Here is a 13,524-nt window from a genome sequence, read left to right as displayed (position 1 = left end):
CATAATTCCGTTTTCCTAATGGATTCAGTTCTAGATATATAAATATGAATAGCTCTACGCAAGTCCAAGGTGTGCCAACTCCGCTCTCTGGGAGTAGAAGGATTAGGACAAAAGGAAGGGAGATGAAGCCCCTGAGACTGATGAAACCGGGAACCCACTTTGGGGGTGAACGAGGGATCAGTACGTAGAACGACTTTCTTTGTGAAAGATACATAAATCCTTGCGAATAGAGAGGGCACCCAATTCCGAAACCCTCCTGGCAGAGGTTATGGCAACTAAAAATAAGGTTTTCATCATTACTAATCGTAAGGGAACTTTCCTCATAGGTTCAAAGGGACTTTTGGCTAGAGCAGAAAGTACAGTGTTCAGTCTCCAGGTAGGGAAGCGGTGAGTCACCGGAGGGGTAGATTGAGCTACTCCTTTAATAAAAGCCTTAACCTGAGGATGCGATGACAGAGGAATCCCATCAATATCCAGACAGACTGAGGCAATAGCAGACACTTGCTTTTGTAAGGTTGCAGCTCTAAGCCCCTGCTGTGCACCATTCTGTAAAAGGTCCAGTAACTGAGGTAGCTTAGGAGAGACAGGGTTGATTGTCTTCCGGTGACACCACCTGGAGAAGGCTTTCCAGGTATATTGACATATCCTCATAGTAGAAGGGCGTCTGGCTTTAAGAATGGTCCCCACCACCTCCACGGAAAGACCAAGCCTTGCCCTTTCCACATCCAAGCGGTCAATTGAAACCATCCTGGATCTGGATGAATCACTGGTCCCTGTAGAAGGAGATCCGAGGATGTCGGAATCTGCCAAGGTGCCCTGGTGGAGAACCCCATGAGTGCCGGAAAACATGGCCTGTGTGGCCAATTGGGAGTGATCAGGAAGACTTCCGCTCTCTCCGCCCTTATCTTCCTGATGACCTTTGGAAGGATAGGCAGTGGTGGAAAGGTATATAGGAGACCACTGAGTCAGAGGAGAGTCCACTTGCTCTGCTTTCGAATGGTAGAACCGGGAGAAGAACCTATCCACCCGATGATTCTGGACTGAGGCGAACAGATCCACTGTGGGTGTTCCAAACCAGCTGGTGATGGCTTGAAAGACTTGTGTATTCAGCAGCCATTCCCCTTCCTGGTCTGACGGCTTAACCAATCTGCCTGAATGTTGTGGATGCCCCGTACATGTTTTGCCCTGAGAGACAAAAGGTGTTTTTCTGCGCAGATCATGATGGCCAATGACTCCTGGTGCAGGCGAGAGGAGCGAGACCCACCCTACTTGTTGATGTGGGCCTTGGTCGCCACATTGTCTGTCCTGATTAGCACGTGTTTGTTTCTGACAAGGTCGCGGAATTTGATAAGGGCTAGGCATACTGCCCCGAGTTCGAGGAGATTGATGTGGAGAGTGGTTTCTGACTGGCTCCATACGCCCTGAACCAAAGAGTCTGCCACTGTGGCTCCCCATCCCTTGAGGCTGGCATCTGTAAACACCTGGACCGGCTGTTTGTGTAGATACAGTTGTCCGACTGTTGACTTTGGTCCACCATAAGAGGCTCGTCCTGGCCACCGGACTGAGGGAGAGTCTTGTCTATCTTGTGTGTGAACAGCAGCTGGAAAGGACGCAGTGCTGCTTGAAGTGGTCGGGAGTGGAAATAAGCCCAAGGAATCAGGCCTAGACAGGATACCATGAGGCCTAGGAGCCTTGTCAGAGCCTTCAGTCGATGTCGTGACGACTTTACCGTGGACTTGGCCATCGCCGCAATTTTGCGGGCCTTGTCTGTTGGGAGGAAAATACTGAATTGGTGGTGGAATCTATGACCACTCCCAGATATAGGATCCTCTGTGACGGGCTTAGCAAGCTTTTGGCTTTGATTATAAGATAGCCGTGTGTTTCGAGTGCCGTGATGACTCGAGTGGAGTGCTGAAGTGCCAGGTTATATGAGGTGGTGCATATGAGTAGGTCTAGGTAGGAATGTACATGGATTCCTTCCTTCCTTAACATTGCCACAATAGCTACCATCACTTTGGAAAAGAGAAAAAAAAAACTCAGGGGGCAGATGTCAACCCAAATGGTAGTGCCCTGAACTGTAAATGAAGGTTCATATAGTTGAATCTCAGAAGGCACCGGTGGGACTGATGGATGGGGATATGCATATAAGCCTCTGTGAGAGCTATGGATGTCATGAAGGTGTTTGGACGCAGTGCCTCTATGATGGTTCGCAGTGTCTCCATGTGAAAACGTTTGGCCTGGATGAATCGAATGAGAAATTTGAGATCCAGGATAGCCCTCCAGTCCCCATTCTTTTGGGGACTGTGAAAAATATAGAGTAAACTCCCTGGAGACGTTCCTGAACAGGTACTTCCTCTATGGCCCCGATCTGGATCAAGTGAGGAATGGCTTCCATTGTTCTCTGACATTTTACAGCAGTGTGATAGCATGGCGATGCGACAAAGCGATCTGGAGGCTTGTGATGAAATTCTACTAGACATCCCTGCTGAATTAGTTGTAGTACCCAGGCATCTGTCTGGGAGTGGCGCCACTGTGGAAGGAAAGGTTGTAACCTTCCCCCCACCACTGGATCCCTGGCGTCACTGCTTATTTCCTTTGAAGAATTTGTCAGGTTTGTCCGCCCTAAAGGACTGTGGTTGTGAGGGGCGGTTGAATCTGTTGAAACGTTGAAAGGACCCTCTCTGAGAAGCCCAGTGTGGACGTCTCTGATCCTGTCTGAACCTGGTTAAGGTATGGTAGGATCGAAAGGACTGAGAGTATTGGCCAGGACGGGGTTCCTTTTTATGGGATTTAAGGATAGCCTTATTTTATCCTTAATTTCGGAGACCATCCTATCTAGTCTCTCTTCAATAACTTTCCACCCTTGTATGGATGACCCATTAACATGGTCTTGGACCTGCACTCAGCCGACCATGGCCTTACCCACAGGGCAAATGGCCGTATTAGAGGCGACCGCTCTAGCAGCGAAGATCACTACATCCAAGGAGGCATCTGCCATAAAGGAGGACGCCTTTAGCACTCGAGACAGGCCCTTGGCCATTTTTTTTTAAAATCTGTGGTGGGTAGAAGCTGAGTGAGCTTCTTTATCCAGACATTTGAAGCCCTAGCCATGAGTGCTATAGTGGTATTGGCCTGAATAGACAGTGCAGCTGCCTCATGCACCTTTCTGGAAATATATTCCATTTTCCTATTGAGCTGATCTTTAATAAAGCCCACTCCATCCTCCACCAGGAAGTCAGAGGATTGAAGGGCAGAGCTAGTAGCATCTACCACAGGCAATTCCAACATATCCATTGCATATGAGGCCATATCATATAGTTCCTTGGCATTGCCAGAGAACTGTTTATTATGTAGAGGTTTGTTCCATTCAGCTCTAATAACTTTCTTAAAGTATTCTGGTAAGGGGACCTTAATAGTCTGGGCCTCCATTGTGGGAAATATTCCTTGGAACCTTTACATCTGGATTTAGACTTAGATTCCTCAGGTGCTTCAGCTTCATCAGATAGGTCTAAAGCAAAAAGTGCCTTGGCCAAAAGAGGCTGGAAATAATCAGAACAGAACAGCCAAGGCTGCTGTTCCTGAACAATGGGGAGTTCTTCGTCTGAAACTAACTCTCCCTCCTTATTGTCAGCCCCAGAATCCCTATCCACAGGGTAGGTTTCATTTCTCTGTTCTTGGATATTTGGCACTGCTTTCATAACTGCCTTAGTGGGCCACTGCCTAGAGGGGGCGCTTTGGCTGTAGCCAGGCTCCTCCTACATGGGTTCAAATATGGCTGAAGACCCAGGGGAAGATGTCCAACCTATATGAAAACCCTTGAGGAAGTGGCTGAAGGAGACTTTGAGGAGGGTAACCCTGCTGGAAGGGTAGGATAAGAGATTGGAGCCTCTGAAAATGTCTTTCCATGGAGCCCTCTATCATATTATATACCTGTTCAAACATGGGGTTCTTGTGGGATCCCCCTTCCTCAGGGTTACTTTACCCTCTGTAGGTATCCTGGGCTCCACATCCAAAGGCACAGCAGAGGATCCGGCGGGGACCTTAGAGGTTGAAGCGGAACTCTGCTTAAGTTGGCGCTTGTGGCTGCTGCCTTTTCCCCCGCCATTAGACTTGTTTTTCTTCAGCAATTTTCCAGCCGAAGTAGATGGCAGCGGCGACTTTCCAGTCTCCCTCTCCGATAGTCCGCCAGGGCGGCTAACGGTGGGATCAGATTTTAAGGCCAATTCTTGATCTGTATCGGAAAGGAGCTCAATGTCATCCGATGCAGCTTTTCCAGTAGCCATTTCGTTTGCCGCCTCTTTCCCACGGCTTAGCTGTTCTCCCGCGGCTCAGCTGATAGTCAGCAGAGCCGGAAGCTTAAATTTAAAAAGCGATTGGATACGACAAGGTAAGGAAAATGATCTATTCTAACCTAAGTTCACTAGACCTAGGCAGCAGCTATGGCTGCAACGCTCTCACCCCAGGGAAGGCAGGAGAAGAACTGGAAGGGGAGGTGTTCCAGGAGACAGGAGGTTGTTAGTGTAGTCCTGCCTACCCCTAGCAATGGGCGAGAAACACCCAAAGATCAAGATGCCCTTCCTTCAGAGCAGGAAAAGGAACTCAACATCCGTCCACTTATTTGCTTCATTCTATAATGTTTGCATTATTTTTGTTTCTCTCCTCCCTGTACCAAGTCACTTACTACTTGATTCCAAATTCAGTGCGGACAGAGATGTAAAACTTTGTGATACAATGTTTTGAACCCATGAGGGAATAGTTCTCACTGAAGGGAGACAACTGACCTAACTTACATGGTTGTTGTAAGGTCTGAGATAATATACGTGAAACTGTCTAAACACTGAAGCACCACTTAAATGTGAAGTAGTATCAGAGAAATTTTCAGTTTTCTGTATTTCCAATTTTCAATATTAAGCAGATTTGTAAGCTGTGTGTCCAAATACTTTTCTGCAAATATGTTCAAAAGTTCATGACACACTGATGTCAAAGACTTTTTTGCTTTCAGCTCCAAATCTTAAGACACTACACTAATGAAAGTGATGTAACATTGTGAAAATAGAGAACTCAACTCATATTCATGATTGGCCGAGGACAGACATTACTTTTAGGATGACAGCAGAAGCACGTAAGAATTCAAGAAGTGTTTAAATAATGTTTCAAGAATGACCCTCAATGTCCATCTGGGGTTTGTGAAGAACTGCCTTACCTAGGCTGGGAATTCTCTTCATACATTCTCTCTTTCCCTTCTTTGAAGAGGCTGATGGTCTGCTTCGTCTTTTTCATCAAGTTTTCCATGAACACCCTGAAGTATTCATTCTCTCCTAAAGTCTCCATCTTCCCCTCATAGCGTGACATGATGCTTCGCAGATGTTGATATGTGTCAGGGATCAGGTCGAGAATATAGGGTGGGCTATTCTTCAGTGCCAGTTTGGGGCTCTGACACAAACGTACAACCTGGAAAAAAAGTGTAAAGGCAAACATTAAGTAAGCATAAGACTTAGAAGCCAGCATCTTCCAAAGTGTAAGCAAGGGACTCACCATCAAGATGTCAACACGCTTAACTGAATTATCAGAAGCTACAAAACTCATCATCTACTTTGAATGCCGTAACCTACAGCATTACAGATTTTTGTTTAGAAAGTCTAACCTTTCACAGGCTTAAATCTAAGACATCCACCATATTAACCATAATAGCCTAGCTGCTATCTCACCTAAGATATTAATTAGTAATCAGAAACAGCACTGCTGATGTTAGCTCCACAACAAACCTAAGAACACTTTAATCCCCCCCAAACAACACATAATGAACTCACAAAGCTGCCATGATAGCCATGAATAGGGGATGGAAGTCGACAATTTCTCTAGCTTCATACAATCAACAACGATCTACCACCACAGCTATGATCTCCTAGTGGGTTCCCATACACAGCCTGGTACTATGGGCTCTTTGAGCCAAGGAGAAGGAAACAAAAAACAACCTTGCAGTCACTGAGGAATGACTGAGGAAGATGCACAGGCAATCTGCAATTCTTCCCTCATCTAGCATCAAAGGGCAAGCAGCCTTTTAAGGTCGAAGAGGAATGAAGGCACACTGCATGTAAATTTGGACAAGTACTGCTCCACATGAAAGTGATGTTCAGCCATTTGACCATGCTGCTGAATAAATTAAAGTACATAGGAGAAGAGAAGAAAGGAGTGGAAGCTGGGGTGGCTGGAGATGAGAGTCATGGCGGCTGAGCAAAGCAGGATATTTATGACCCTGCAAGGTAGTATTTTGGCAACCAAAGAAGACAGCAAGCCTTTCAACATGTTGAGGAGAAAGGCAGGGTACAAATGAAGTAAATAAATACATGAAATATAAAAAGGTTTACTGCGTTCAAGTCCAGAGACCAAAAACTCGGTGAGAACATAGCTCACTGTCAACTCTCTCAGTCACAAGCAACACTGAAACAGCGTGCCTGTGTTACTTCAACATATACGTGAGAGAGTACACATCTGAAAGCAAACTATTCCTACAGATTCAAATTAGGGAGATTAGGACCCACAAGCACTTTCAACCAACACTGTGAGGTGCTGCTTTCTCTCTAACACTTGCAGCGACTTCAGTGGGCTCCCCCGTAAGAGCTCAGAAGTATCTTGATGGTCACAATTAGCAAGGTGCTGTTTTTGACCACAGCTAAACAATATTGTTCAGAGTCTAAAAAAAATAAATAAGACTTTCTCCCCCCCTAAAACACTGACAAAAATAAAACAGGAAATCCTTAGGAACCACATAATGCTTCTAGGCACAGTGGACAGTCTAGTGATAGTCCAAATCGTGCACCACTGCACACAAGTTTCCAGGCTGATACAATACACACTCAAGCATGTTTTTATTGATGTTGAGGCTTAAAAGAAAAAGCTACCACAGAACAATAGTCCGCCAAATACTGCAAGGCTTGTGATTCACTCGTAAGTATAAATGGCACTTGGCACCCAAAACTATCAGAGAGGAAATGGATCTGCGGAAATATAAAATATATTATTTATATCAAATGCATCTCCACAATACTGACAAGCACTTCATGTTCTATACAGACAGTGCTGGTTCACATCCAAAATACTGCAATACTTTCTTCAGCGATTTCAAACTTCTTTTTTAGGATATTCATATAATACTAAGGTGTGTATTCTCCCATTTTTGCAGCTCCCTATGACCACAAAAATTATACTGCGCACTAGAAAAATCTACCCAGAAACACAGATTGGAAGACACCAGCATGCCAGTCCAAGAGACCTGTCTAGTGTGGACAGCAGTGAACACCACATGTAGTAAATTATTTGCTGTCTGTGGTCTGTCCACCACAAGAACACAATAAATCATAAGATCAGACAACAGTTTCACCTTTTAATACAGATGGATTCCACCTAAGCTTCCACTAAGGGCTTGCATAACTTTTGTGTGTGCAAAGTGCTGTCAAGTCACAGCCAACTCATGGCAACCCCTCATGGGGTTTTCAAAGCAAGAGATGCCCAGAGGTGGGATGTCAGTCCAACCTCATGTATACCATGAAGTTCACTATTATCTGAAAATGTTCATGGCACAATAAACCAGACAATCTGAACAGCTACATGTTTTCTAGTGACTAGTAAACTTCCAAACATGTTACATTTGCTTCAAACTTTTCTTAGGAAACAGGGAATTTCGGAGTGTTTCCATGTCAAGAAAAAAGGCACTCACCAATGTCTTTCTCCAGACCAGGCATACCACTACCAACCAGCACTACGTCTCCAATAAACCCATAGCTTAGTTTCAACTACACTGTGTCCTGAAAAGAAATTTAAAATGCCAACAACTTAGCATAAATCCACACAAGAATGCACTTTCTGAGCTCAAAAGCTCATTCTGACCATACCATTATGCGATTTCTCCAAATTGTTGCCCATTCAGAACCTCCTAGATTTTCTATACCCAGAGCCTCGAATATCAACATCTTGCAAGATTTCTGCTTCATTATTCTGCAATTTATAGTTCGACTCCTAACTGTTGTTACATGCATCACCTCCAGCCAAAATGCTGCAAATTGGCAGGTTATTTTTTTTCAGTAAGAAGGCTGCTTTAATTGCTACACATTAACAGGAAAAATACTACTGGCAAGACAAAGCCTTTGACAACAATTCCCTTTAATAAAATATATAGAATTGCCACAGGCAGAATTAAAATAACTTGCTTACTATGCCATCCTACAAGCCGACAAAGTGCAACAGCATTTATCAGCACAAAGCCACAGAAGTAGGATATAACCTGCACCCCACAGAGGCCTTTCCTGTTATCAGCATTTTATGTAGCAGGAACATTTAAAAAGCCTCTCAGCTCATGTGCCAGCCCAAATACATACAGTATTTATATACCAACACAACTACCACTAGAGAAAAATAAGAGCTCCAGTGTGCAGGTACTGCATGCATATGGACTGATCCACAGACATAAGAATTGGTTTTTTAACTGATACAGCTCATAAGCCCACATGGCACTTCACCAAGTTTCATAAGCAAAGAGAGCTTGTGGTCTAGAGCGTGTTACACCCATAGTGAGACACACTAATACAAGCAAGCATTTTTTCAGCAAACATATCCCAGACCACTTACAAACATGTCATGTTAACGCAAATGACTTCTCAATTGTGTCAGAACAATTTGCTCAGACCCCTAACATCACACAAGGACAAGAACATGAAGGTAGAGTTCAAAAATATCCATACATAATTTCTTAAGGCCAAAGTAAGAACCCTGAATTATTATAGAAGAAATAGTACACAATATACAAACGTGTTAAAACTTTAAACCTAAATATGTTTACTTCCAAGTTTCATAGATACAGATGAGAGCTAGTTTCCATGGCAAGTGGTTCAGAGTGCAGCCTTAGGTCTTTTTAACAACATGCTCAATCTTTAAGGAGCCCAGGAAGTTGGTCAATGGATTATAAAATGTCCTGGAGCACAAATTGCAACTAAGGGGAAGGCAGGGAATAATTCCCCAAGTGTAAAATTAGGGCAAAAACAACCGCTAATGTTTGCTGCAGGTTTGAACATATGCAGATCAAAGAAGTGGGTGGGGGGCATAGGCCGGCAACATCCTCTGAGCTCAGAGACCCTCCAAGAAAGCAAAAACGACCTACAGAACAGCGTGTTGCCTCAATGGTCCAAGCACTACACACAAATACAAATGGTAAAGAAGGGGAACATAACCCTATTGGAGATCATTAAAGTGATGGGTTGGCACACAAACACTCAGCTAAGAAACCTAAGTTGGGAGTTCAAGCATAGCCCTCGCATCTAGTTGTTCAGATTCCAAGTCAGGTCCCAGCCCTCTGTCATGCCATCCCGCCAATGTACCATTGGGATTATAATTAGGTGAGGAGACTAGGGGCGAAAACGCATGGTCACTTTATCCTCCTTTAATCCCTGTTTCAGCCAGGATTCAGCCAGGATCGAACGCATGCGTTTCGCCTAATGTGCGTTCGATCCTGGCTAAAACAGGGATTAAAGGAGGATAAAACGACCATGCGTTTTCGCCCTAGGACGCTAATAGAATTGTCTTTGCTCTGACAGAACTACAATTCCCAGGCTCTCTTGAAAAAGCCACAGCAGTGGAACTAGATTGAAACCAGACCAAAGTTTATTTATGGTATAAACATGACCATTTTTCTGTACCCTTTTTGCTGTTTCCTTCGTAACTGCTAGTGGTCTTAGGGCCAAAGAGGTACTTTTCATTAACATGTGAAATGCTTCAGTACCTACTCCTTTGTGTTTATAGAGACAATCTTGAAATTTGACAGCAGTGTGCCATATTTGGATTAACGGCAAAATCTCTTGGTCATTTCAGCTTGATGGAAAAGAAGTCAGCTAGCAAGGGAATTGTCAACCTGCCAGTCACACTTCCCATTTTTTATTAAGCAATGCAAAGCAACTGTGGTGGTGATCATTCTGCCTGCTGAACAAATTCCTCTTTCCTAGTTTAAGTAAGCAAACATGGGTATGTCCAATATAATGTATATGCACAACTGCTTCCGTGAGGTGAAAAATCCTGAAACAATGGGAACACACACCACTTCCCACCAGCACATGAGACTTTAAGAAAGCCTGAAATCCATGTAACTAAGGCAGCAAATCCTATGCACACTTGCTTGGCAGTAAGTCCCACTGAACACTATGGGATAGATTCAAGCAAACATGCACAGATTCAGATGGTACATCACACAGAGTAATACATGATGCTGGATTATATACCATACCATTTATTTGAAAACCACTGCCATTTATTATTATTTTATGAACATCTCAGATCATCTTGCCATTTTAAGGTTATGGGTGACATTCTCTCATAATCCTAGAAGAGTGCATCTGACACTTATCACCACTCCTGTTTTAGAGCTTTCTAGATGGCCTCTTGATCTCATATGGCCTGAAAGTGTTATGTACTGTTTACTTCCCTTTCTAGTTCCAAAGAAATACATTAACTGAGCAAAGCAAAACTATATATAGCTGCTAAAAAAGAGGAAGAAGAGATGGTGAGCGTAAGCTTCAAGAACAGCAAGATGGTGTGTGTATGTAGCAATGCATGTCGTTATTTTCCTGAAGGAAAAAATAAGTGATGATACATAACAGGAACATTTACAGGAAGTGCTCAAGTACACCACCACTGTTTCTATCTTTCGCGATTACCCAGCACTGAGATATTTCTAAATTCAGCTACCTCAATCCCATATAAATCTGATTGTCCCACTCACCCATGTACTCAAGCAAGCTGTAAAATAATGCCTTACTACTTTGTGGGGTTTCAGATGTTTCCATAACAGGGTTCCATGTCCTCTTAAAAGGAAGCAAGTGTAGTACCACTAACTTTTTATTTTACTGCCCGAGACAGAGTACCATACTAACTTATGAGTCAGTCTTATATCTTCATGACATTAAACATAAAAGCATCATTGGCTTTTTCAGCTATCTAGGAAGTCTCAAATTAGTATATCGCATTTATCTCGTTACAAGATATATTTAACGTTATTTTTAATCTCTGTTCTCCATCTACCAACACTGAGTGATGCATTGGGTCAATCTATCAATTCATCTACACCGACATCTGAAGTTCAGAGTTAGTCATTAACTGAAGCTTCAATGGAGAAAGCATGCAGTGAATCCATCTTTTGGACTGGAAGGCTGAAGAATGCAAACTGATCCAAGTACTGTACAATCCTGAGGCTCCACTTTCCTTTAGCTTGTATCACATATCCATGTTTGTCAGGTAGGATTATGAAAACATCCAAGGTAACAAAGTTGTACTCCAAGCCATGGTATCACTGCAAACAACTTCCAGCCAGACATTGAGTTTGGGCTTCACATTCATAAAAAAAAGAGCAAAACAGCAAGAACAGCTCTTGCTGGAACACACCGCCAAAGAACCTACACAGGTAGTCCCACTTTTCCTGCCACTGCCCTTCATTCCTACAAATATAATTCTAAGCAGCATTTTCCAAAGTCTCCTACTGTTCAATTCCCTTTAATATCCAATAAGATCAGCACCATGGTTACCAGTCCCTCTAATTCCACCTGCCTCCTCCTCCACCACCCACCACCTACCCTATTTTTAGGACCGTCTCCATTTTTGTCTCCCCATGTCACTCTCTCTCAAATATCTCAGCAAATACAAACATGCTTATGAGCTTTGTTTCAACCTCCAGATTGTGATGGTTGATTATACCAGTGACAGCCTGCCTCTCCACTTTTTACTATTTGGTAACGTGATAATAAAGATGCTAAGGTACTTGAATCTGAAGTACTCCAAGAGTTGTCCCACTTCATCATTACGGAATTTACTATTATTTTGCTCTCCCTGATCAAGAAACCATCTTCCCACTTCTTCCCCTTCCAAAACTGACAAACACACTGTCTTCAAGTTCTTGCCCAGACCAAGGCGATCAACCCCACACACCGCCAGCCCTATTAGTCTTGCAGATTCCAATCCAAAGCAGGCCCTCCCTCAAACCCCCACCTCCTTAACCAGTCTTGACCCACCCTGTCTTCCCAACAGCTTATATTCACCCCAACTTCTAGTCGCTACTTAGCTCAGTCCCTGGGTACCTTTCCATGACATCTGCCTCCCCATGACTGCCCCCCAGACTGCCCAATTCAGTCCCTGCCCCCATCAACCCTCTAAGTTCACTTGTATGTATTCACGCCGTATTCTCTTTGCTTGCCTATGTCCCCCACCCCAACTTGAGATCCAGCATGTGTAGTGGTTAGTGTTGGACTAGGATGTGAAAGACTCAGGTTCAAATCCCCACTCCACTATGGAAGCTTGCTGGGCAACCATGGTTCAGCCACACACTGACAGCCTGACCTACTTCACAGGCTTGTTGTGAGGACAAAATGCAGAAAAGGAAAATGATGTCAATAGCTTTAGTCCCTATTGGCGAGAAAGATGGGGTAAAAAAATGAAGTAAATAAATAAATACAATAAGTGCAAGCTCTGCAGGGCAGAGACCCATCTTTTACTTGGCATAGATGTATAGCACCAACCTATGCTGATGGTACACACACATGAACACCTGAAGCTGCCTTATACTGAATCAGACCGTTGGTTCAACGAAGTCAGTATTGTCTACTCAGACTGGCAGCGGCTCTCCAGGCTCTCACATCACCTACTTGCCTAGTCCCTTTAACTGGAGATGCCAGGGATTGAACCTGGGAGCTTTTGCATGCCAAGCAGATGCTCTACAAGCTGAGCCACAGCCCCTCCCCTTCGTAGTATATGAATACATTGGAGATCATCTCAAACACCTTCCAGAGTGGCAACTGATACACTTCATTTCCCGTAGCATACTGAATATCTGTGTCCATCAAGTCAACACACCTCTTCCCCACTCCTTACTGTCCAGCCCCTTCCCAAACTCTTTCCACCTCGTCCTCTCACATATCCCAGCCAAGATTACCCTGCCTGCCTCAGTCTCAAGAATGTAAGAGTAGTGGTGCTAGATAAGCATCATGCTCCCAACAGTGGCCAGATAGAGGGCCCAGAGGAGCCCATAAGCCGTGCCCTCTGTCCTGCCAACTGCTCCTCAACACTGGACTACCAGAAGCATTCTGCCTCTGCACTCAGAGGCTCCATTTGCTTAAGGTGGCGAGAAACCAACAATGACCCTTACCCTTCAAAACATTTTTAAACCATCTAAGCCTTTTCAAATAATTTCAGAAAGCCTCCACCCACACTTACCCTTCTCTGATAGTGTTTATCAATGGTGTACGTCACCGGCACTCCAGAACATTTTCCGGAGGGGGGGAGTGGTATTAATGCTGATAACTGTCATATTAATACACAATATTAATAATATTGTCTTCATTCATCCATTCACCCACCTTCTCCGTCCTTTTAAAGGGGAGGAGGGATTTGGTGCTTGCTATATTATCTATATATTATCTTGCTATATTTAGGCTGATCCTGCATTGAGCAGGGGGTTGGGCTAGATGGCCAATATGGCCCCTTCCAACTTGA

The 13,524-nt window shown here is 44.0% G+C and overlaps 1 protein-coding gene across 1 annotated transcript in view; it reads right to left on the bottom strand.

Moving 5' to 3' along the window:
* The window catches only part of CBL (Cbl proto-oncogene), a 56,528-nt gene that overhangs the window by 41,759 nt on the left and 1,245 nt on the right, over positions 1-13,524 (bottom strand). The window contains exon 2 of the mRNA XM_056860721.1: positions 5,204-5,451. Coding sequence (XP_056716699.1) covers positions 5,204-5,451 — 248 coding nt within the window. The remainder of the gene's footprint in view (positions 1-5,203; positions 5,452-13,524) is intronic.

The sequence above is a fragment of the Euleptes europaea genome, chromosome 14 (genome assembly GCF_029931775.1).
Source record: "Euleptes europaea isolate rEulEur1 chromosome 14, rEulEur1.hap1, whole genome shotgun sequence".
Taxonomy (NCBI): Eukaryota; Metazoa; Chordata; class Lepidosauria; order Squamata; family Sphaerodactylidae; genus Euleptes; species Euleptes europaea.
This window is presented reverse-complemented; position numbering and strand designations above follow the sequence as displayed.